This window comes from Copidosoma floridanum, unplaced genomic scaffold, assembly GCF_036245765.1.
Source record: "Copidosoma floridanum isolate Cflo_tuat_1 unplaced genomic scaffold, Cflo_Japanese_pri ptg000030l, whole genome shotgun sequence".
Classification (NCBI taxonomy): domain Eukaryota; kingdom Metazoa; phylum Arthropoda; class Insecta; order Hymenoptera; family Encyrtidae; genus Copidosoma; species Copidosoma floridanum.
In genome coordinates, this window is record NW_028321907.1 from 1,628,600 (window position 1) to 1,651,675 (window position 23,076).

Sequence of the window (23,076 nt, forward strand, 5' to 3'; positions counted from 1 at the left end):
AACGAACGTTATACTTAAGCTGATGAAAACTGAATGCTATAACTTTCTTCACAACTTCACGCGATATACTATTATATTATGTGTGCTTGTGCTTACTCTGACAATGTGTGATAATGACTTGACAACAAATAGATGGACGACAAGTGTACAAGTTGTCGTTCATCTATTTGTACACTTGTCGTCCATCTATTTGCTGTCACATCATTAAAGCTTATCCTGATAATGTGTTGATAATGATGTGACAACAAATAGCTGGATTTGTTACACAACGCTCGACTACCATATTAGTGGCGGTAAAGACGAAAAGTATACGTATCCAATTCCTTTAGTATTTTAGTATACAACGTGATATTTGCGCACACTACTGAATAATATTTTTTTAGTAAAAAAAAATAAAATGCATTCAATCATAGCTTTTCTTCAACATTTTTCCAGTTAGGTATTTCCAATGCATTACTTTATTAAATATGTTTTATTGTTTTTAAATACTTCACCAGCGAGGGCGGCGAGAGCGGCGAGCGTTATACCAAGTGCAAAAGAGATAGCGGTATGTTGAGCTGTCCGTCTATCTATTTGTTGTCAAATCATTATCACACAGGGGAAGACAATCACACGTGGTATAATATACTACGTGCATCATGCGTGTGATGAGGTGTTTTCCGCAATCGTTACCAGAGCAAGTAATTTTCGGTAAGTTGCGCTCTACATTACCGTCAGATCGGAAAGTCAACTATATATACCTTTAATTTACTGGCGCTCTCTGTTACTCTGTCAAATCGGCGTGGGGGAAGAAAAAAAAAAAAAAAAAAGACAACTGCGAGCAAGGGGCCGCAGAAGCTAGCCGAATTTACATTCATCTTTCAAAGAAAAATGAGATGGTCATATGAACGACACGATACGGTATAGCGCACCACATATGAGACATCTTTACTCACCTGTTCCCGTTTTTTTCTTGTTTTTGCTTTTTTTGTGAGATCTTGGACGTGTACATGTATGCACATACAAACGACTTATACATGCGCATGGAAGATTGCTCCATTTTTTTTTACTTTGGTACATGATGATGTTGCTCGTAGCTTTTTCGTGGCTAAAATCGGCCACCCTCACATCAAGTGTTACAGGATGTGCTTTTTTTTCTGATTAAAAGGAGTGAAAGCTGGGACACTTTATACTTTACCACTGAATTCAATTCATTATCGATTTCACTTACTAAATTCTTGCTTTATTCACGTACGTATGCGTATATGATATAAATACGTTACTTTAAAGGTTAGCTGCACGAGTTAACATCGAAATCTACAACAGCCATGCCAATCGTCACGGCAAGAGACGCAACTTTGATTTTGATTCGCGGTTTGCATATTTTCTCCGTTCGATTGAGATGCATTGTTGTTCACTCTGTAAGTACATACACATGCACGATTGCGAGCGATAATTAAATCTCGGCGAGTATTCTATTCTATGCTACAGTTATTAGTTGATTAAATTGAAAAAATTAAATTTTTAATCTCGTGCAATTACGAGTTGTGTTTATCATACAATTCTAAATAAAAAGGGTTTGGCAATTCGGTAATTCTATCGAGCATCGATTCACCTACTATATCGATTAAAAAAAATTAATACAAAAATAAGATTTAATCGAAAACTTTTGGAAAGCAAATCTATTGAATGGCGTGTACCAGCATCTAGAAATAAAAAAAAGTTATCCTACTATTGTTGGTCAACTTTTGCGAACAAGCAAAGCGCTGAGCTCCAAACGCAGATGGAAAAAACGATGTTGACTATTTACCAAAGATCATCATGCTTTTCACTCAATTCACTTGTGTTGAAAAAACAAAGAAAAATGCGTAGTTACAAAAAGCAGCTATAAAAAAAAAAAATGACGATCAGTCTGTGAAAAGTTGTCAAGTATAAGAAGAAAACGACGTTAGACGAAGTAGGCAGCCAGCTGCGCCATTTTATCCTTGGGGGGACGCGGCTTGCCGCGGCTGCGGCTCTTGGCGTGTCCACGGCCGCGAGTGGCCACTGGTTTCGAAGCCACAGCTCGATGCTTCTCCACCAAACTCGTGAATGCCGGCGTGCAAAAGACGCAGCCTGTCATCTCTGTCTCTTCGTTTGGCAGTTTGCTCTTATCCTGTGAAACAAATGGGAATACATGGTGTCATTGTAGTTTCACGGTTTTAAAAATCGTACAATGCTCTCTAAAAATTAAAAATTCTTTATACGTTAAAAAAAAACTCACCTGCTTGTACTCGACAGTGACTAGTTGAGCTCCGCAATCGCAAACGTCGTCCGCCAACACCATGACTTTATGCGCGCCTTCAAACAGATGGATAATCACGTCGCACTTGTTACACACGAGTTTCCATTTCGGAGCGGCCGAAGGGTCCAACACTAGGATGCCACTGTCGCACTCCAAACAACTTGACAGGCCATTCGAGTTCAGTCCGTGCGGGCAGGTAGGATGCGTGCAAGCGTTGCAGCCGGTCGAACCCTTTTTCATATCTCTGAAATTCATTAGGTAAATATCAAAACGTTTTTTTTTTTTTAAGTAAATAGTTTAAAAAAAAATTTAGCTTGGATGTTACCTGAACGGTGGATTGTTGAAGCAGTATGGGCAGAAGGTGTAGCTTTTGCCACGCGTTCCCGTAGACCAGGAGAGCAGTTCAAAATCGTCCAAAGGGCACTTGAGTTCCTTATAAATGCGAATGTTGCCGTTCTGCGGCAGATTGTACGTTTCGTTGCAGTGGGCGCAGTGCAATCGGGATGGCTTGGTCTGTATGTATTTCATGTAGCGCCGACATTTGCCGCACCTTGAGTGTGACTTTCCGGACGCGGAGAGCGGGGAAAAGGAGACCTCGAATAGTTGGTCCATTGCGTCGATGCTTTGGACAAAGTAGTGGAATTTTTGCTTGAAGATTTCGACCGTGTGCTGCAACACTGGATGGAAATCGACGCGACCGACTGCTATGAGATTCAATTGTTCCTCCACCGCAGAACGCATTGTTGGCAAAACTAATTCTGGGTCGATCTGAATGGAGGCACATAGGAAAGTAGTTATTCGATTTGAAAAATAGTACTGAGGATTTTAAAGCTTACTTTTTGGTATCCGTGAACTAAAACGATGCCGAGCGACGTAGGCACGAGTTTTCTGCCCGATGCTACATTTACGTAATTTCTTATGCAGATGTTGTTTATGTGAACGGGTATAGACGCATCGGTTCCAATACCGTGTTTCTCCATAAGCGTAATTAATTCTGATTCGGTTAGGTAGTCCGGGGGTTGGGTGAAACACTCATTTAGTTTCGCCTGAAATTATTTTGGATGTAAATTTTGAATTCTGTATGACGAGAAAATAGATTGGCAAAACTCACTTCGACGATTTTAACTTTTTCGCCGATTTGGAATCTAGGAATCGATTCGTTGTTGCTCAAAGCTTGCCAAGTTAACAAACTAGTGTATCCAGGGTCAATTAATGAATGTCCTGTGACTGTAAATATTTCTGATCCAATTTCAATGCTAATGGTGGTGCTAAGGTACTTGCAGTCTCGTGACACCTAAAAATTGGATTTTATTTAGAACCAAACTTAAAACAAAACAATTTTGTATGTAAAAAACTTACAGTCGCAATAAAGTGCCTCGTTATGTAGTCATAGAGCCTCCAAGAATCTCCATCCAATTCGTTTCTGCTAGCTGATTTCATGGGTGTTATGGGAGGATGGTCTCCAGCATCGTGACCTTTTTTCGGTTTATTAATACCATTACTCAAAACTTTTCTAACTTCGTCTCCCCAGTCTGAGCTGTTTTGCTGCTGCCTCAAGGTCGATCTAGAATGAGTTTGAAATTATTACGATCTTCCTAACCGAGAAAATTTGATTATAAAAATGTGCAGTATACAGTAAATCGAAGTTTTCTGGGTAGGACGTAGTTTCAGTTCGAGGATAACTTATGTATCCCTGAGTGTAAAGACGTTCCGCAATTTGCATAGCGTGATGTGGCCCCATACCCAATCCAGAGCTAGCAACTCGCATTAGCTCGACAGTATTCAAAGCTATGGGTCTTGACTTTGATTTTTCGGTACTTTGAATGCTTAAAACCCTATAAAAAAAGATGTCGAATTTAGTAAATTCATTTTCAGGAATAATCCATGACATGTTATGATAAACTTACGTTGCCTGATCGAATTCTTTTACTATACTGAGAAATATATTAGCTACTTCTTTATCAAAGGATCTAACTCTAGACCAACTTAAAACTATGTCCAATCCATCTGAGGACTTGACTGTAACCTGAAATAAAATTATCGAAGTAGTTGGTTTCGGTTTGACACAAATACGAGTATTAAAAGTTTTCAAGTTTTAGTTGTTAGTACCTGAAGTACCCAATACGGGTCTGGTTTAAACGTTTGAATTTCGTCATGCCTCTGAACACAAAATCCTAATGTAGGAGTTTGACATGGTCCATAGGAAATTAATGAAGCATCTAAATCGCCGTATTTTCCCTAATGATTTCATATATGAGTATTGATCAAAACTTGTATCATAAACAGGTTTCTCAAGTTGAAAAAAATTCTCTTACTTGAAAAAACTTGGTTTGGAATCTTGTAAATGCACATCCGATGCGCAGATCAAGCTCTTGCCTAGCATCAACACTTTTGGCCTCATTTTCATTCGGCTTGGCAAGATTAGCCATTGCAGCTTTAATGTCTTTATCAGTGATTGCAGAAAACTTAGCTCTCCAGATGTCCTGAAAAAATTTTTCAATATAGAATACAGACACATGTGTGATAAATTTAATGTTGAATTTACTACAATATAAATGCCTTACATCTGGGTTCAATCTCCTGTTGCCCTGCTGAACAGCTTGAATCACCTCGAAACAAATATTTTCACCCTCCTTATCGCAATCCAACCATAATATTAAATAATCACAATTTCCACCTTCTTTCAAAAGGAAATTGGGTATTTTGAGTTTTGGAACTGCTTCTTTTTTTTCCGTAGGACAAGTAAAGAGCTCTGCCTGCAAGCAAAGGTAGCATTATCATCTGTCAAACCAAAACAACAGATACTGTTTTAAAAACTTACTGGATCAACTTTGTCCCAATTGTTGTATTTTCCAATGAAATCCAAGCTCATAACGTGCCCGCAAACGGAGGTCATTTTAAAATTAACATTTTCACCTCTGAACTGACCCATCCACTCATGGACAGAGCACGAGCCATTTGAACCTTGCAAAAAAGTAAATAACTATACTTTATCAAATAATCATCCTCAATATTTATTCAATCAAACAAAGTAACCCACATAAAAAGTTAATACACATGTGCAAGTTTTAAATAGCCAGTTTTTTAACTCAATTGTTTGATAAGTTAAAATAACTGAGGGAGATACTTGCGAGTGTTGTTATGTTTTTGTTGTTAAGTACTTAAAAGTACATAACAAATGTAAATGTAGCAGACGGCTCCGAAAAACATAACCTACCTTTTCGAGTGGTGCATCTTCCATTGCTTAAAATATTGGCGAGAGACGCGGCCAGAGATGGTTTTTCGGCTACCATAAATGCTGTCTTCATTTTGACGAAATTTTTTCAACACTAAACAATACGGTTCAATAGAAAAACTAAGGTAAAACTTTCTATTAACGTCACATAGTTGTTCACTCGATTGGCATTTGGCTCTCGACTTTGCACTTATATATATGTGCGGCTATATCTGTATGTATGAGTTTTACGTATATATGTTTTTATGTCACTTGACTTTGAGGTCGATAAACTGGAGTAAGTAGAAAACTTTTTTCAAAAATGGTACAAATGGTAAAACTTTTCTAAACCTAATCTCGTATACCTATAAAGAATTTTCAAATCAAACCACAAGTACCCTGATGTTTAAAAATGTATGAGTATTTGTTATGTATGTAATGAATATTTTTGTAGCCATTATTACGACTAATTTAATGCACACGAAATTTTTACATTATCATCAGAAAGTATATAAAATTAATGCAGAAATTTTTCTTTCAAAAATTTAGGGGAACCCGATGATGTAAGTCAAATTAATTTAACTATGAAATACAATATCAGTCTACAGAATTCGTTTTATGTCAAATAGTTTATTTTTACAGCCTTAACACAGTATGGTCACGCATATTTTATAAACAATTTATTACAAAAAAAAATAATAATTGTAATAATAATAATAATAATAATAATAATAATAATAATTAAATTTGTTTAATAATTAATTTACAATGGTAATTTCTTAAAACGAGTTGTGCCTGACTTTGAACACTTGTTGAAGGGGCGTGTATTGCGTATACTGATTGGGGTGATCGAACTGTAGATCACATCGCAGAATAACGACACCGGATGGATTCACTTTGACTTTGATCTTCGTGTATTGCGTGAGAACTCCGTAATCGACGTCTTCGTACAGGTCCTACGAGACAAATTAAATCGTATATAAGTGACAAATAAAAAAAAAAAGGTACATCCACAACAACGATTGAAAGTGTTTACCTCTACTCTGTATCCATGGGGGTACTGTAGACCAAGCTCTTTAAGAGTAACCGACACATCAGAGGGTGTACCATCGGTTCTTCTGTTAAGGAACGCGATGGCGTATGAGTAGTAGTTTTGGTAAACTGGAGTTATAGGCCTTGCCCAGATTTCAATACCCTTGTGCTGTGGAAAAAAAAAAAAAAAAAAAAAAAAAGTCAATTTAACATACTTGAAAAGTCATGCACACACAGTTATACGATTTTTCAAAGTACACTAGACTCACTTTGTAGATTCGCCGACCTTGAATACCAAGGGGATCCTGGTCCACTTCGATAATTTTCTTATTCTGTAAGATAGCTTTGTACTCTGGTCTGATGGTTCGAAGATCGACGGACATGAGCAAAGGAGCCGCGAGTATGGCCCAAAGGGCCATTTGCGTTTTGCTTTGCTCGTAACTCAAGCCGAAATTACCGACGATCAACATGTCGGGATCGTTCCAGTGGCCCGGTCCCGCGTTTGGCACTATCGCGTCTTGGTTATTACCGTAATAATCTATAATTGTTTCGATGCTGCTCCAAGAATCCTGAATGTCATCGAAATTCCTCCACAAGTTGCAATGCTCGATAATCGAACTGTAATTTGGCTGGAAGCAATATTTTCCTTTAGGATCAAAACGTTTACAAAAAAAAAAAAAAAAAAAAAAAAAAAAAAAGTTGACAAATCGTATGCGTCACCTGCATGCCTGCGTATATTTGATAAACCGGCCAACTGCACGAGTAAATCATCGGTCTTCCGGTCCGATTCAAGTGAAAACCAAATTCAGGGTAACCTGGGAAAAAAAAAAAGAAATTGCATTGTTATAGACAATAGGAAAATTTTCCTCCATCGCAATGTATATGGTTTATACCTTGATCCATATCACGGGGAAGAGCGTAACAGCCATCGAGTTTCACGTAATCCACATCCCACGAGGCAAACAGGTCCGCATCGTTCGCGAGGTACCCTATGACTCCAGGATACCCGGCGCACGTGAAATTACCGAAATCCTCGTAGATGCCGAACTTCAATCCCTTCGAGTGGATCTACAAACAAAGGGAGTCAAACGATCAACCTTTGTCTCGGCACAACATAAAATTATCGTATACTCGACGGGGATGTACACAGTTTCAATGAAATCAATCATCTAAATTACCATACCAAATTAAATACCCTTGTCTGAATGGGTCATTGTGCGACGGAAAGATAAGGTGAGCGAGTACAGGTAAGAGATATTATTATTGTTTTTTTTTGCAAACTTACGTAATCGGACAGGCTCTTCATTCCGTAGGGAAAGCGTTCCTTGTCGGGCACGAGTTGCCCATCGGGTGCGCGCTCCCTTTCCAGCCAACAGTCGTCTATGTTTATGTACTCGTACCCCACCGATGCGTACCCCTCGGATACCACGATGTCTGCCATTGTTCTGAATAGCCGATCGCTGAAAGAAATGTTTCAATGCTGATACATTGTCTTTTTTTTTTTTTTTTTTTTTTTTTACTATTGTGCAAGCGCGCATCAGGTCGAAACATTTGAGGGAAAAAAATGGCACTTTCAGCAAAAGAGGGCAGGAGAATATTGTATGTATACGTGTGCTAGAAAAATGTAAGAATTGGCATAACCGTCACCGTAAATCTGCATTTATGTAACAATCGGGAGACAAAATTTCTGTAGACGGTATTTACTTTCTTCACGCACGTCAAGGACGCGTGTCCTTGATATTATATTGTAAGAGAAAAGTCGTACGGTTTACGGTGGCTGTCCATTGCTCTACTCGGGCCCGGGTTTTTCGAACAATAAGGATATACATATATATATGGTAATTTGAGGCTTTGGTTTTTTTTTTCTCTTCATTTTATACAAAAATCCGGTCAAACGGGTTTTGCGTACCCAAACAGCCATCAATAACGTTTTATCTATTCACACAGAGAGACGGAGAGTGATCATGTATAATAATGATTATTCAACATTGAAATTCGCGTTTAATATTTTTTTTTTTTTACGAGCTGCAAATTTTTTTTTTTCCTCCATATTTTGCGTTCGAGTGAATAAAAAGTAATTCTTATCGAGGCAATAAATTTTCATACGCGTTTCATATACCTTACATAATCCATCGCATTCTACAATTGAATAATTACGTCCTTATCGGCACAATATGATTGAAATTACGCACAGATAGGGATCCGCGCACTTTCTTTGTTATAAACTCGGAGGAAATTAAAATCGTGTGATTTATTCATCCGATCTGTAAATAACTTTTCCAAGTAATCAATTATTGCTCAAATACGCCGTAAATACTAAAAAAAAAAAAGATTGTTTAGTAAAAAGCATTCATCACTTTTAGCAAAACAAGTAAAATTGTAAAAAAAAAAAAAAAAAAAAAGCAGAAAAAAAATAAACAAAACCACGTAGAAGAAAATAGTTTATTGTTGTCAGGGAGGACGAATGAATGTATTTGAATAAATGAATGTAATATACATAGCTAATCACGCGGGTAAAAGAGTAATTTACAGTGAGCAGACACGGTGTCTGGCCACAGTTGAGTTACAAGTCACGTTATTTCTTTTGTCTGTCAACAGTGGAGTACCGATTCATTGTTCTCCCGGGTCATGGCTTTTAAAAATAAATTTATCTTTTTCTAGTTGCCCCATCACTCTAGACCTATTGGGTTCTCAGGCTATGTGGTAATGGTACAAAGTGAATCGATAAAACCGACGGGACATTTAAAAAAACCGCGTGAAAACGCGGCTTTTCCGATGTATAACAATGCCTCGAAAAGCACGACTTTGACGTAGATCGTTATTATTATTATTATTGGTTTGTTTGGATATATCAGTGCCCTCCGGTGAATTTGGAAATTCAAAGTGATCAGTGATCCGTTGGGGGCGAAATGTGAGAAAATAAATAAATACAAGTAAAGTGTATTAAAATTTGCGGCTCCGCCTATATAAACGCTGGCTTGTTGTTGTAATTTATTGTCAGTCGATAGCACGACAGGTGACTAGTAAGTCAACCAAACTTACGAATTCTCGCGTACCTGCGGTAACAATTTACATTAAAATTTATTGTATTTTGTGTTTGAGCCTTCCAGATCACTCATTGTGTGTTTTTAATTTTAATTTTGTACCCTGATGAGGCTGACGCATATTGTCAGCGAAACGTTGTGTATTATTATTTTTATTTATTTATTTATTTTTTTTTTTTTTACATAAGCAGCTTGTACACGCGTTCACGAGAAGTATAATTACACGGTGTATTAGCTGCAGGAAGTGGACAGGAGAGAAATCATATAGCCACAATTATGGAACTGTTCTTTTCCCCATCAGAAAGCCTCCACTTAACGACAATACGATGGAAAGTGGATTGCGTTCCGGGCGTATAATTTTGCTAAACTTTCTTAATGCCGTAAACTTTGACATGAGTAATGTGTGCTTTCGCGATGTATGTGTTTGTGTTTTGCTTCCTGTGAGGTTTACCCAAGAGATTGGATCGTCAGGGCGCATATTATATATGTTTAGAGAGCGCGAAAAAAAAAATGTGTCTGGGCGGATATAATATAGCTTCGAGATCACTAAAAATTGCTAATAACTGTGGCCGCGATATATTTTCGTGCTCCGGTCAAAAAATGAAATTAAAAAAACAAATGTGAAAGTCGATGAACGGATACTATTTGTAATTTTAATGTATAGGTGTGCCCAACTGCAGACTTAAAAAGTGAATGGCAACCACTTTAAAAATCATTAGTGGTAAGACAATCGTACGAAAGCAGAGAGTTCTGTTATTCCTATGCACTAATAATAATTTTTTTTTTTTTTTTTTTTTTTTTTTTTTTTTCATGTATTCAGTGGATCACTACCGGATCTGCGAATCAAACGTAACTTCCTGTATGTGCTGATTTAGCGCATTAAGTTGTACCTACGTAAGTATACTTGCATAAAAGCACTCGATGTGGAGAGAAAAACAAAACACGTCACACGACTTTCGCTCTCGTTAGATCGCTCTCTCTCTCTCTCCCATGCACGTATACACGCGTATATATGTATGTATGTATAGCTTACCTGATGCAGTTGTCCGGGTCGTTTTTGCAGTCCGTGTTGCACCTGAATCGCTCCCATGCGAGCCAGCCCATCGGTGGTGTCCTGGCCAATCCATTCTCGAGTGCCTCGCTCACACCTACCAGGACACCGAGAACCGTCACCAACAACAACAACAGCGTAGTATCACTCGTCCTCCCCATGGCCACAGGTTATTCCGATGCTGATTACTATTATCGAAGGACACGAGTATCGTAAAATTTTTCAAATAAATTAAAAAAAAAAACAGGCACAACTCCGTAGCTCAGAGCGAGGCGACAACGGAGTTTGTTTGTTTACGATCGGGAGTGCGAGAAATATACAATAATCACACGTCGACTGCTCGGAGCCGCTGCTCCGCGGCTAGTGGATGCGTCGGTGGGGCGTCCACGCGTTTTCACGCCGCGCACTCTTTATACGCTTATCCGAGGGAAGATAATACAGGGGCACTCATTGTTATCGCCACCGCCGTTTTATCTCCGGCTGATGTTGCATCCGCAGCTCCACCGCCGGCATGATCGTCGGAGAGAACGAGTCGTACACAGCACGCGCACACTTTTTTCTTGTTTTCTTTATGTGTGTGTATGTTTGTGTACGTGTATGCACGGCGTTGGCTGATGCTGCAGCGGAAGAGCGTCTCTCTCGTGGTGTATGATAGGGATGGGGGCCAGCCTAGGCTGGCTGTTCAACTGCAGTCGGCATGAGGACGACAATTTACGCTCCGCGTCATTCAAACTGACGAATTTGCACACTCGCCGATCAATCGACTCCTCCCCCCATCTCGGATACTCTCTCTCTCTCTGGCGCGCGGGCGTACGAGATAGCGCCCCGATCACTTTCAACTTGCACGTTTTTTTTTTTTTTTTTTTTTTTTTTTTTTTTTTACATAAATGATTATTAATTTGCAAGTCCAGCGAGTAAATTACAACGCGGAGTATATAAGCGAGTTGGGTTGTTGCAGAAACAGCAGCACCGGCTCGGCTGGCTGCTCCTGAGAAACTGACTCTGCAGATTCCGCGGTGCCGCTCTCGGCAGTCCCCCGACACGCCGGCCAACTTTACTTTCACCCAATGCCCCATTTCATTTTTTACGCACACGAACGTAGACGCGCGCCAGTGTGTACATCACCCATACATATACGTGCATTATAGCAACGGCTTCCTTTCGACTCCCCCCCCCCGCTCCCGCTTCGGAGTAGGTACCTATTCACACCCACCATGGCGTTATTTGCACCGTAGGTATATACATTTCTTACGCGATTTTTGCACGTCGTCGTACGAGATAATTACGATGCTACGTGTACAAATACACGGGGGATATAATATGTACAACAATAAATATATGTGGCCGTTGTGGTGTGTAAATTCTATGGGACGTATAACAAGACTCGGTGTGTGTGTGTGGGGTCCCTCCTCCCTGGGCCCGTCCGATGTGTTAATACTCTCCTCCGAGTCTCTCTCAGCGCCTTCTTTGTCAATACGTTTCTCAGGCTCACCCCCGCGCGTAGTTTTATAACACTCCTCTCACCGATGGATGGATGGACGGATAGGCATACATGCATAGGCACCTCTCGTTCTTTGCTCTTAAATATATATTACACGTGCTGTGTGTGCAAGGCTCGTGTGTGTGTATATATACGGCCCTCCCCGACTACATGTACACACGAGAAAACCTATTTTCACACGGGGGATCGGTATCACGCTTACTCGAGCAGATACATCGCGCAACGTCGGTGTATCACACGCGCCTTCGGATTTTTGCATCGCTCACGCACCTTTCGATTAATTTTTCTGTTTTATCGCGGAGATTCCCGCAAAAGAGCGCGGAAGCCGCTGGAGATTTCGGAGCCCGATATACTGTGGTCCCACGCGAGATGCGAGAAACCGATTTTTAAATTTATTACATGCACGAGACGGGCTTTGATCTCGTATCGATTGTTGAGAAAATGTTATTCATCCGATGGTATGTCCGAGCGAGGCTGTCGGCGATTGTAACGAGTACAAAAAAATAATGCTTGGTACAACAATACGGAGAGCCGCGACGATGACGGACTCATAATTGTATGCATTACATAACGAGAGAGAGAGAGAAAAAAAAACAAGGCATCTCCATTATGGTACGGGCATGAGAGTGTATTTATACTCGAGTACGTGAGAGGGGGGGGGAGCAAAAAAATTGTAATAACACCTGATGGTATTTTTGCCGATTTAGGTCGCGTCGAGCGTAAATCTGCCTACGCGCGCTGATAAGGTGGAGGGGAACAAAGTTGTTGCGCTCGAACGAAGGAGGAGGTGGAGGGAAAGAAAAAAAAAAAAAAAAGTCCCATGGTATTGCAAAGCGATATTATATGTGGGTATATCCAACGAGGGAGCGGGAAAAGAAACAGGGACAGATCGTGGGGACGCGATTATAAACGGAGCGACTGGGTGTTGCGTGTATATAATATATTATATATCATTGGTGTTTATTCGTTGCTCTATGGTGGGTTTTCGAAAAAAACGCGAAGCAAGTACCGTTTGTGCGTTTATTCGCCGAGAGGTGTATATGTACGGGTCATACCGATCTTTCGGACCGGAAAATCAATAATTAAAATAAAAACAACTTTACACGCGCCCGTAACTTTTTCTTCGGAGATCGCTTTCACTTTTTGAACGATTTTAGTACAAACTCCCCCTCCGAGCATCAGCTAGTAGGCAGAACTAATTAATTGAAAGCGGAAAAAAAAGGCCAGCCAGCAGCTGTGCTAATCGTCCGATTACCGATTTCTCCGGGTACAGGACCAAAAATCGCGTTACTCGCGATGAAATAGGATACCCCAGAGAAAAGCCGTGATTGTAATAAATATACAAAATCTCAGAAAGCAATTGTGTGTACCATCGCTGGTGGCATATCGTGCTCCCGACACGCTCTGTCTGTCCGTCGGTGCAGCTGCTCCTTGTGCATTATCTCTTTTCTGGGGAGAAAAAGAAACCGAGAGCCAAGAGATTTTACCGTGCCAGGCTGCACTCTTGCCTTATATATATATTATACATCCATCAGAGAGAGGTGTATATGCTCGAGAGATCGGCGCCGATCGTCGTGTGCGCGTTGCACGTGCGGCTCGGCACGAATCGGCGCTCTCGTGCACTGTACAACATATTATATACCTACCCGTGAATTATACTTTTGCTCTCCTCGCGCGAGCTGTGACCTGATTTTTTTTTTTTTTTTTTTCTTTCGCGTGCGCTCATGAGAGCTAATTTTTCGCGCGGATGAGGATTTCGAGTAATTACCGATCTCCGCGCTGGGGAGAGATGAGTGTTGCTACTGCTGCCTTTTAAATGGCTATTCGTTGACTTTTTGGTCTCCGACGGATATTATGCATGTCTTTGTATTTGGCTCGTCCATATCTCTTTTGTGCCATCGATTTATTCGCTTTTTTTAATTGCCGAAAGGAGCCCGGCTTTGAGAAAAAAATTGTTTCGATCCGTCGGACGATTTCGAGATGAAACCATAAAGTTTGCCCGATTTATGTGTTTTTAAAACACCATATACCGATTATTTTCTTTGAAGCTGTCGTACAACACGCGCATCAACGAGAGTGAAACTGCGCACAATACTCGAAGCCAAAGTTCCTCCTTATCGTTGAAACAATTGATGAAACAGACGCTCGTCTTTAAATACGTGAGATGCAAAAAAAAAAAAAAAAAAAAAAAAAATATACATGTACTCGATCAAGAGAGCCGTGCTCTATCCCACACAGCACGAATTGGCCCAATGACCCCCCGATGAATCGATAATGCACAACCAAGTATATAATATAACAACGCTGCAGTCTACCAGATACTATTGTGATTATACTTTATTACAATATTCCAGTTGTCGACTAGAAGAAGAAGAACAAGAGCGAGGCGCTCCTACGAGTACATGTTGTGCAGTAAGTAGCTGCTGCACCAAGTTATATACATATACATTTTTGTGCCGGCTAGAAGGTAAAGTAAGTATATACACCTATACGTGTGTAACGGCAGGCTTAGAAAGTGAAAATGCCAGTGAAGCAAAAAGTTCGACTTACAGGTATCTCTCTCTCTCTCTCTTGGGCACTGCTAATGTGTAATGTAGGTATACGTGTATGCAAGTATTGCTCGCCGAGAGAGTTAGTAGGTAGTAGCAACGAGAGGAGATTCTTTTCTCTCCCCTGTAACACACACATACTTATATACCCGTACTCTAATATGTTTGCAAATGCTGTCTTGTTGCAGATGGAGCTTGTACATACGTATGCACATATATATAGGGTAAGGGGGGGGGGAGGTAACCCGCGAAGGCGAGAGCAAAAGAAAAAGGTTGACGTGTGTATATATACCGGTGGAGGAGCAAGTAGGTATACAAGTATAGGGAAAAGGAAATCTCAGCACGTATATTTACAATATATATGTATACCTCATATACACATAGACTGCACCTGCGCGCATGTATAAGTACGCTCCGTGTAGATGGTTGCAAAAGGTTGCGCGTTTCTCATCGGTTTGCCGTACACCGCGCCTCCCTCCTTCAATATATATAGCGAGACACGTGGAATACCAAATTTTCGGAGCTCACGTACTTATCGGTGTGGATTATACAATATAAATATACGTCCCTTATACTTGTGCATATTCATGACGGCGGCTCTATCTCTTTCTCCCTTTCATCAATGTTTACACACTTGCGCGCGCGGCTGTGCCAAGCTCGACCCACAGCCTCTTTGACACTTTTTTTTTTTTTCCTCTTTCATCCCCTCTCGAAAAAAGAAGAAGCAATCGCTTCCGTGCATATGCACGCAAGTCCTGCACTTGACTTTTTAACGCGACGTGTACAAAAGGTCCGGAGGGGCTATTAATTGCTAAGTACGCCTCCTTCTGGAGGGTTGTTTTTTTTTTCAAGCGTATGGAATTGTGCAACTTTGGTACACGCGTATAACCTTGGCGGTCCGGCAAATCAAGGGAGGACATATATATATATACATATATATTTTTACGCAACATTGCAATACATACGGTGAATGCGAAAAAAAAAAAAAAAAAAAAACGAGGAACAAACGGACGAACGTATATAAAGTGGAACGGGGGACGCGCGTGTGCTGCACACCACAAAGACAATGGGCTAGTGCGAGAAAGCGCTGTGTGTATCCGTATTATATATATGGTTGCGACACGAATATCATTTTTGGTTCACCGAATGGTTCGCTCCTTAAACAAAACAAAAAAAAAATACGCTCACGGCTCGAGTGGCGAAAGGGTGGAAAAAAAACAAAAACAAAAGGTGAGACCCGCCGTCAGTTTCCACGCTCTCGTTTGTATTCGCGGGCGAGAGCGAACAAGAGAACCTCTCCCATCCCTTTGGCGGATCAATCTCCGACGTAACGGTACTTTGGCGGGCTCGTGTGAAAAAAAGAAAAAAAAAAAAAGGAAAAAAAAACCCCTTTGCCTACCTGTGTGATTGTATCCCTATACATATATGCAGATAATACTCACGTTTCGCAGGCTCTAGTTGTACCTTGGGTATATATGTATCCTCGAGGATGTGCGTGTACTTATTGCGTGGACATGGCACGACTTTGGCGCAAATCGGTGGCGCTTAATTTATATATCGCCCGGCTCGTTGCAGGGGCCGGTATCTCTCGCTACTCCGGGATTCCGGGAGCGCGCGTGTACCCTTTGCATGTACTTATCTATTTTACAGTTTTTTACGCCGGACAATCGTACGTTGACACCAAAGTTAATACATACATATGTATAATATCGACGATCCGAGGGTAGATACTGTGATGCGTGAGCGCGATCGGTATTTAGGTGTGTATAGGTACGCGCGAGAGAGATAGCGATGATTTTTGAAAAATCTCCCGCGACAGCCAGATTCGCTTGATTATGATGTACATACTTGCGGTGCATAGACGCGCGCGTAACCAAATAATAATAATAATAATAATAATAATAATAATGACAAACAGACGCGTGTGTGTATTTACGTATAGGAGTATATTTATGTGTACACACGAGCCGGCAATTATCTCGAGCTCGGGATCGCTTGCGTTGCGCGGCTGAGTGATGTGGTGTATTGTATATGTATACGTGGTTGATTCGTAATTTTATAGAGTTTTCTTTTTCCCCTCTCCAATAATTTCGCACAGCTTCAGAGTCAAGGTTTTCATTATCTCCCGATTTTTTTTTTTTTTTTTTTTGCGTCTTTGTATACTCTATAAACACCTAATTTATGTATAACGTATACATCTGTGCTTGAAAATAAAAGGGGGAAAAAAAAGTTCAATTCCCCAACAATCTAATTAATCAAGTTGGCTATGAAAAAAAAAAAAAAAAATCTGTTGATTCGCTCGATTAGTACGATTCTATTTGCCTTATCGAAACACGCATCGCTCCGACTTTATCTCTACAAAACGCTCAAAAAACAGGCTTTATCCAAACGATTTTATTGTTGCATCGGTTGATGTTTGTACTCGAACTTTGAACAACGATGTAATAAACAATGCAGGTATTATGAGTTATACGATTCGGCAGTTGAGCAAATTAACACATGAATAAACCTTTGACACAATATCCTTGCTCGTGTAATCCTTTGTAAATTCCGACGACCCTTGCTCTCAACATTAATAAAAAAAAAAAAAAAAACCACACGTCAACGTCCGACTAGAGATCAAAGAATGTATACCTGCCACAAGTACGTCTAATTCGCTGCGTCGGCTTGTGTATGTATACCAACGCATCAATTCCATCTATTACAACGCTTGGCGCTCGGTTGGCCAGGGAAAAATCGGCCGTACAGGTATATACGCTCGAAACGGCGAAAGTGATGGCTACAGTCATACGGAGCGAGCCGGCCGTAGAGGCTTTACACCGCAATTTATAGAATGGAGCCTGCTGTACACCGATACCATACTATATACATAATATCACCTGCGGCTGATGCCGGTAATGAGCGCCAGTTATAATATACGCTTCAGTGGCGATGAAATTGTCCTCTCCCTCTCTCTATTGAGTGTATGTATGTGTATGCTGTGGTGCACCCGAACGAGTCAACGTTTCATTGCTAATAGTTTTAATTTTTTTTTTTTTTTTTTTTTTATAAGACGTTGGGTAAACGAGAAATAATTTTGCGGAATGTTTCTCGATCTCTTACTAACAATCGCAATTATTTCAATTGAGATAATATATTTTACAGTACAATATACACGGCATATCTGCTCTTGTATACACAAAGTATTTGGTGAGAATATAATATATGTTTATTTACATTTATTTAGGTAGGGATTCAAGAAGTTGTTTTTTTCTTGGTATACGACTCGTTGTAAAAGGTGGCAAATGCGACTGGCATATCGGTGATGATTATGTGCGCGTTCAATTATACAACAACAATATAGCAGTAGCAAGGAAATCAAGGAAAAATCGGCGAATCGGCCAATCTCTCTCTCTCTCCTGTATACACTGCGCAGACGTTATTCCGCAAATATTGTACGTTAAATACACTTTCTCATCGGAGCCAGCTCGGAGAGGTCACTAGCCACCAGAGGCTTCCATAAATATACAAGCAAATCCAGAATCGCTATTATTATGAATCAACGACAAAAATAATTGCTCGCCCATTGTGTGGTTTGTAATCATTGTCAAATTTTTTTCTTCAATCTGTTAAGATACTTCATGAAAACATCATCAAACTTTGAGGAAAAAATAAAAAAAAAATAAAAAATTCACTAGAGGTGATTTTTCTTTTTAAAATTGACCCAGCTTATCAAGTTGACTTAGCTTTCTTCTAGGTTCAGGAAATTTAAAATTTCCCATTTTCGATTGTTTTTGCATTTGATGTACACCCTTGTCGATCCATAGGCATTGCAACGTTCGGTTTTTCCGAAATGACTCCCAACGAATTGCTTGGCGTGCTACACGCCTAATTTTTCTCAGTTCATTTATTTTTCTTTCTTTATAGATGGATGTAGCAACAAATTGTTGCATTATTCATATATATATATATATATATATATATATTTAAGGAATCAATTGAATTTTTTATTTTTCTTAGTTGATGCTCAAGATGCTGATGCCCTTTAGGGTTACCAATTACGTCAATTGTTTACAATTTGCAATAGGTTAACCATTAATGTTATTTTTTAGTTGAAATAAATTTTTGTAACTAGCGGTCACTCACTGTATAGCACAGTGGTTTGGGCTGCGGTTAGTGGAACTCGGGAGTTTGGTGGTGACACACGGACTCGCGAGATCAATACCCGGTCTTTTCTCGCTGGGCTTGCATTCCTGGGAGAACGGCTAAGACATTAAAAATATGATACAAGTAATTTCTGGAGTTGAACAAGTGGTTTGATAATCGCTGTACAGTTTACACATTTTTTGGATTTGTTTTCGTTTATGTTTTTTACATATAGGTCATAATATCAAGAACCTCAAGCTAAAGAAAAAAAAAAAAAAAAAAAAAAAAAAAGAAAGAAATATTAAGCAATGATACATCGATTGGTAGATATTGTCACGGTGTCGAAAGAGACAGAGAAAAAAATTGCAAAATTTTCGCTCGAACAGGGACTTGAACCCTGGACCCTCAGATGTCTTTAGAAACTTAAAAGTCTGATGCTCTACCGACTGAGCTATCCGAGCCTGACCCAACCGGGCTCTAATGCGCATGATACTGGGCATCTCACGAATTTAAAGAAATTTCGCCAAAATACGGCTAAATTCTCTCTTTTTTCCACTGGTTTCGCTTCTTTAATTTTTTTTCGCAAACCCCAGTGATTTTTCAAATTTTTTCACCATAATTTTTTACAACCGCAAACAACAAAACAGCTAACAGTACGTGTTGTATGGCTTGAAAATGCACGAGCCTATATATATCTACCATACTATACAGGTATAGCGGTCCCACAACGCAGACGCAGTAAGTATAGCCGTTTACCGTTGGAACTCACCGTGAATCACTCCTCTCGACCAAACATTCCCATATCCCATTCAAGATGAGCTCCGTAACACAAACAACTGCACGCGCGGTGTATATAAGTAAGCGCCCACCAATAAACCTCGTCCGAGTATATAAGTACATAATGGGTGTGTATATGTGAAATCGCGGGGAGTTAGGAAACTGCGTGCACAAAGAAACTGCAAATGAAAATGAAACATTAAATTATTGAAGACGCGCTCTCTTGCAAAAAAAAAAAAAAAAAAAAAAAAAAAAAAAAACAGCCTCGTCATTGCAGGGCCGTACATGCATACACACTCATCAGAGCTCTAATGGATGCGTAGATCGAGGCCTGCAGGAAGGAAGCGACCTATAATTCAATTTTCCAAGCTTCCCCATTTTCTTCGTTCAATTACGAAAGTTTGACTTTGGCAATAATAGCCGCTCACGTGGTTCTCCCTTTTTCCGTGTGTATACGTGCAAGAACAATATAATGTCCATTATGTACGTTTTGAAAGCATGACTTTTCGTCAATACAGTACCAAGAGGAGATTACACACCTGTGCGAGGCGAGCACACCAAAATATGTACATTCTCTCACGAGTTTCTCGACCTGCGTCTGTCTTTACGGTCTTAAATATATATACATACTTAAAAGTGGCGGTGTACGTTTTTATGCAAATTATCATACGGCGCTCGGCATAACTCATTGCGTAATTCTATTAGGCCCGTTTTTTCTCCTTCTCCCCTGAGGTCCCGTTACATACACGGTGTATAATATATCACGGCGCCGAATAAAATCTTTTTGAGCCATCGGTGCGGCTCATGTGCACAAAAGTAACTACAGGTGATGATCTCCGTCCCTCAGGCTAAACCCGAGCTCCACATGGAGATGCGATAAAACGGAACCTGCTCCCCAGGGAGAAAAAGCATACATACATATATACATCTATAATTGGCATATATATGATTACCGGGCCCAAGCGCACGTGGCACAACTAACGCGATCCTTGAGACAACCACCGCGGCTGTTTTCGCAAGAGCACTGATCTCGCTCCTTCTCATCTCTGCATATGTATATGTATAAGCTTATCGATGCGTATTCAGGCTGTAAAAGATGAGGCTCGAGGTCGCGGCATTAGGCGATGCAAATTCGACTCTGGTCGTAAAAAAAAAAGAACTTTGGCGAATTATGATTCAAGGAAGGTGCCAAATCGGCGCAAAACAGTGCCTCTTTGATGGTATAACAGCATGCAAGTTGATCATCGAGCGCGTTTGAAATTTTTTTTTTTTTTTTTTTTCTTTTTTTCTTTTTTTTAATGCAGACGCGCGTACTTGAGCCACTGGAAGGCCACACACGGGTAATCCCCCGCGTAGTTTGTATACGATTAACGGAAACAACAGACCGAATAGATCGGGGACGAATATCGAGCGAGCAGGAAGTGACGAGGCCGAACAAAACAAGCTGGGGATAGTGTATTTTTATGTACGTGGATGGGTTTTGTATTGTAATATCGGACAGGGCATAAATCATGCATATAGTGGACGAACGAGATGGGCATTTTATTCAACGATTTTATACACCGCCTGATGTACCATCCTTTTTTATTTGCCACCAGAGATATATATATATGTTTTGTTGTATATTTCATCTCGCTTCGAACACCAACTGTGCCATTACACTCTCGATTCAAGTAAACAATGCCATTTGTAACGATACATACGTATATATGTATATTCCACGTGCATAAGTGTATTTTGTTGTTTTTCCTCCTACGCGATGACGATGTACAAAAGTTGTTGCCGCGACTACTCGAGAATGAAATTAAACTTGCGCGAATTACACCCGCTGGAGCGGCTTTCTAAAAATAATTGTTCGTAAGTACAAATTTAATCACCGACGGGGGAGGACCCACTATAAAATCAAGAGACCGTGTATGGGCCATTGCTCGGAAAACCATATTTCCGATTCGTACGATGTAGGTATGCAGCCTCCCTGAAAAAATGGCTAAACGAAAACTCGAAAAGCCCACGCGCGACATCACCGGTACGACAGTAGCATATACACAACACACGCACGTATTGTTACTATACGAGCGTGCGCATACGACACACAGAAGCGGAGCTCGTCCCACGCAAAAGCTCGCTGCACGAGTCAGTGGCTCCGTATCTTTGTCGTCATCGAGCACCCGCGTGCCATAGGACGTACATACATACACACACGCAATGAGGGGGGGTGGTTCGAGAGAGCGCGGGCGCGACCACACATATATATATATGTACAGCTCCGCGCAAGCGCCCAAAGGGAGAGCTTTCCGCGTCCGTGTGTGCCGTCGTCGCCCCGCTCGCCGAGGAGGGAAAACAAAAAAAAAAAAGGAAAGCTAGCAGCAGTAGCTTGACCGTGTGGCCGCGATACTTGTCCCCGTCGCGCTCCGAGGGTCGGCTGGCCCGCGCTCCCCCCGGGACGTGGTGGTGTCGCGTTCAAAAAAAACCTAGGTTAAAAAAAAAAAAAAGAAGAAAAGTACCTCCAATAGGTCACCGACAAGTGATACACCAAACGAGAGTTGGTACCCGAGCGAAGCGGCGGATGCAGCAAGGGGTGAGTCGGTGGTGGGTACCCTCGTCGACGGGCCGCCGATAAAAGTAGTGCTGAGAAAGGGTGGGGGTGGAGGGGCACTACCAGTCACCAGAAGAGAGCCAGGAGATGGCCGAGGGTAGGCGTGCTTGTACGGGAGGTGGATCGTCCACGGGGATCATCAGCACTTTGCCGTCGTCCTCGGGCTCGTCGCGGGAACATCGGCTCGGCGGGTTGCGACACTCGCGCAGCCACGAAGAGGCATCCTCGACCACCTCGTCGTGCTCTTACTCCAAGCAGCCCCTGTTATCCTCGTCGGTGTCGGCCTCTCCTCGAGCGCTTCGGCTTCGAGTGAGTACACACACGTATATTCTCATATACATCGTAACATATACTATTCGCGTGATGGATGTTGATATTATCTGGTGGCTGACTTTTCGAGTCTGTGACGTCGGCGCTATCAAAGGGGAGAGAAGCTCATACTACGTGTATCCATGCGTACACCCAAGTGTGTGTGTGTGTGTGTGTGTGTGTGTGTGTATACATACGATGTATTTTAAGAGAAGGCTGGAATGTGAATGAGCAATGGCGACGGGCAATTGTATTGTAAACATTGGTGTACGTAAACGGAGACACGTCTGTTTTTTTTTTTTTTTTTTTTTTCTTGTACTCCTGTGCGTAAAAAGTTCACGAAAAGTAACATAGCGCTTTAACCGTCCCATTGATCTGTTCGCTTTCTCTCCCAGCTATACGTATTAAAGATTTACCTACCCACGCTGCCCACGAGCTTCCTTTACCAAGGATTGATTCCTTCCTTCCTCTCTGGTCAACTTTGTTTTTCTTTTTTTTTTTTTTTTTCTATTCTTTACGCTTCGTATTGTACATATTGTGTGGGGGGGAAAAAAAAAAGGAAAATTGTACGTATTCGAGTATATACATACGTAATTATGCATACAAGTCAAAGTA

The 23,076-nt window shown here is 40.8% G+C and overlaps 2 protein-coding genes and 1 non-coding gene across 3 annotated transcripts; all 3 read right to left on the bottom strand.

The window, feature by feature from the left end:
* Window positions 1-1,221: 1,221 nt before the first annotated feature.
* Window positions 1,222-5,668, bottom strand: Top3beta (DNA topoisomerase 3-beta). The gene is made up of 13 exons (XM_014355611.2): window positions 5,481-5,668; window positions 5,085-5,227; window positions 4,828-5,019; window positions 4,579-4,746; window positions 4,373-4,501; window positions 4,171-4,289; window positions 3,898-4,098; window positions 3,623-3,827; window positions 3,375-3,557; window positions 3,100-3,309; window positions 2,589-3,031; window positions 2,243-2,507; window positions 1,222-2,134 (listed from the first exon to the last, which is right to left on the bottom strand). Exons 1-13 carry the CDS (start codon window positions 5,569-5,571, stop codon window positions 1,928-1,930), a joined length of 2,556 nt encoding a protein of 851 aa, XP_014211097.1. The 5' UTR covers window positions 5,572-5,668; the 3' UTR covers window positions 1,222-1,927.
* Window positions 5,669-6,072: 404 nt separating this feature from the next.
* On the bottom strand, window positions 6,073-11,424 carry LOC106641262 (alpha-N-acetylgalactosaminidase). Its single transcript, XM_014355623.3, has 7 exons — window positions 10,587-11,424; window positions 7,795-7,969; window positions 7,403-7,577; window positions 7,230-7,324; window positions 6,779-7,138; window positions 6,514-6,678; window positions 6,073-6,433 (listed from the first exon to the last, which is right to left on the bottom strand). Exons 1-7 carry the CDS (start codon window positions 10,763-10,765, stop codon window positions 6,257-6,259), a joined length of 1,326 nt encoding a protein of 441 aa, XP_014211109.1. The 5' UTR covers window positions 10,766-11,424; the 3' UTR covers window positions 6,073-6,256.
* Window positions 11,425-19,154: 7,730 nt separating this feature from the next.
* On the bottom strand, window positions 19,155-19,240 carry TRNAK-UUU (transfer RNA lysine (anticodon UUU)). The gene is given in 2 exon segments: window positions 19,155-19,190; window positions 19,204-19,240. It is a non-coding gene; the product is annotated as a tRNA-Lys (tRNA).
* Between the last annotated feature and the right edge of the window lie 3,836 nt (window positions 19,241-23,076).

Excerpts from the sequence above, each read along its gene's own strand:
- Top3beta (XM_014355611.2), bottom strand. The coding sequence starts at position 5,571 with ATGAAGACAGCATTTATGGTAGCCGAAAAACCATCTCTGGCCGCGTCT. Across the intron at positions 4,502-4,578 it reads TCCAAACCAAGTTTTTTCAA|GGAAAATACGGCGATTTAGA; the intron begins GTAAGAGAATTT and ends TGAAATCATTAG. Across the intron at positions 2,135-2,242 it reads TCACTGTCGAGTACAAGCAG|GATAAGAGCAAACTGCCAAA; the intron begins GTGAGTTTTTTT and ends TTTGTTTCACAG.
- LOC106641262 (XM_014355623.3), bottom strand. The coding sequence starts at position 10,765 with ATGGGGAGGACGAGTGATACTACGCTGTTGTTGTTGTTGGTGACGGTT. Across the intron at positions 7,325-7,402 it reads TCCCCGTGATATGGATCAAG|GTTACCCTGAATTTGGTTTT; the intron begins GTATAAACCATA and ends TTTTTTTCCCAG. Across the intron at positions 6,679-6,778 it reads AAGGTCGGCGAATCTACAAA|CACAAGGGTATTGAAATCTG; the intron begins GTGAGTCTAGTG and ends TTTTTTCCACAG.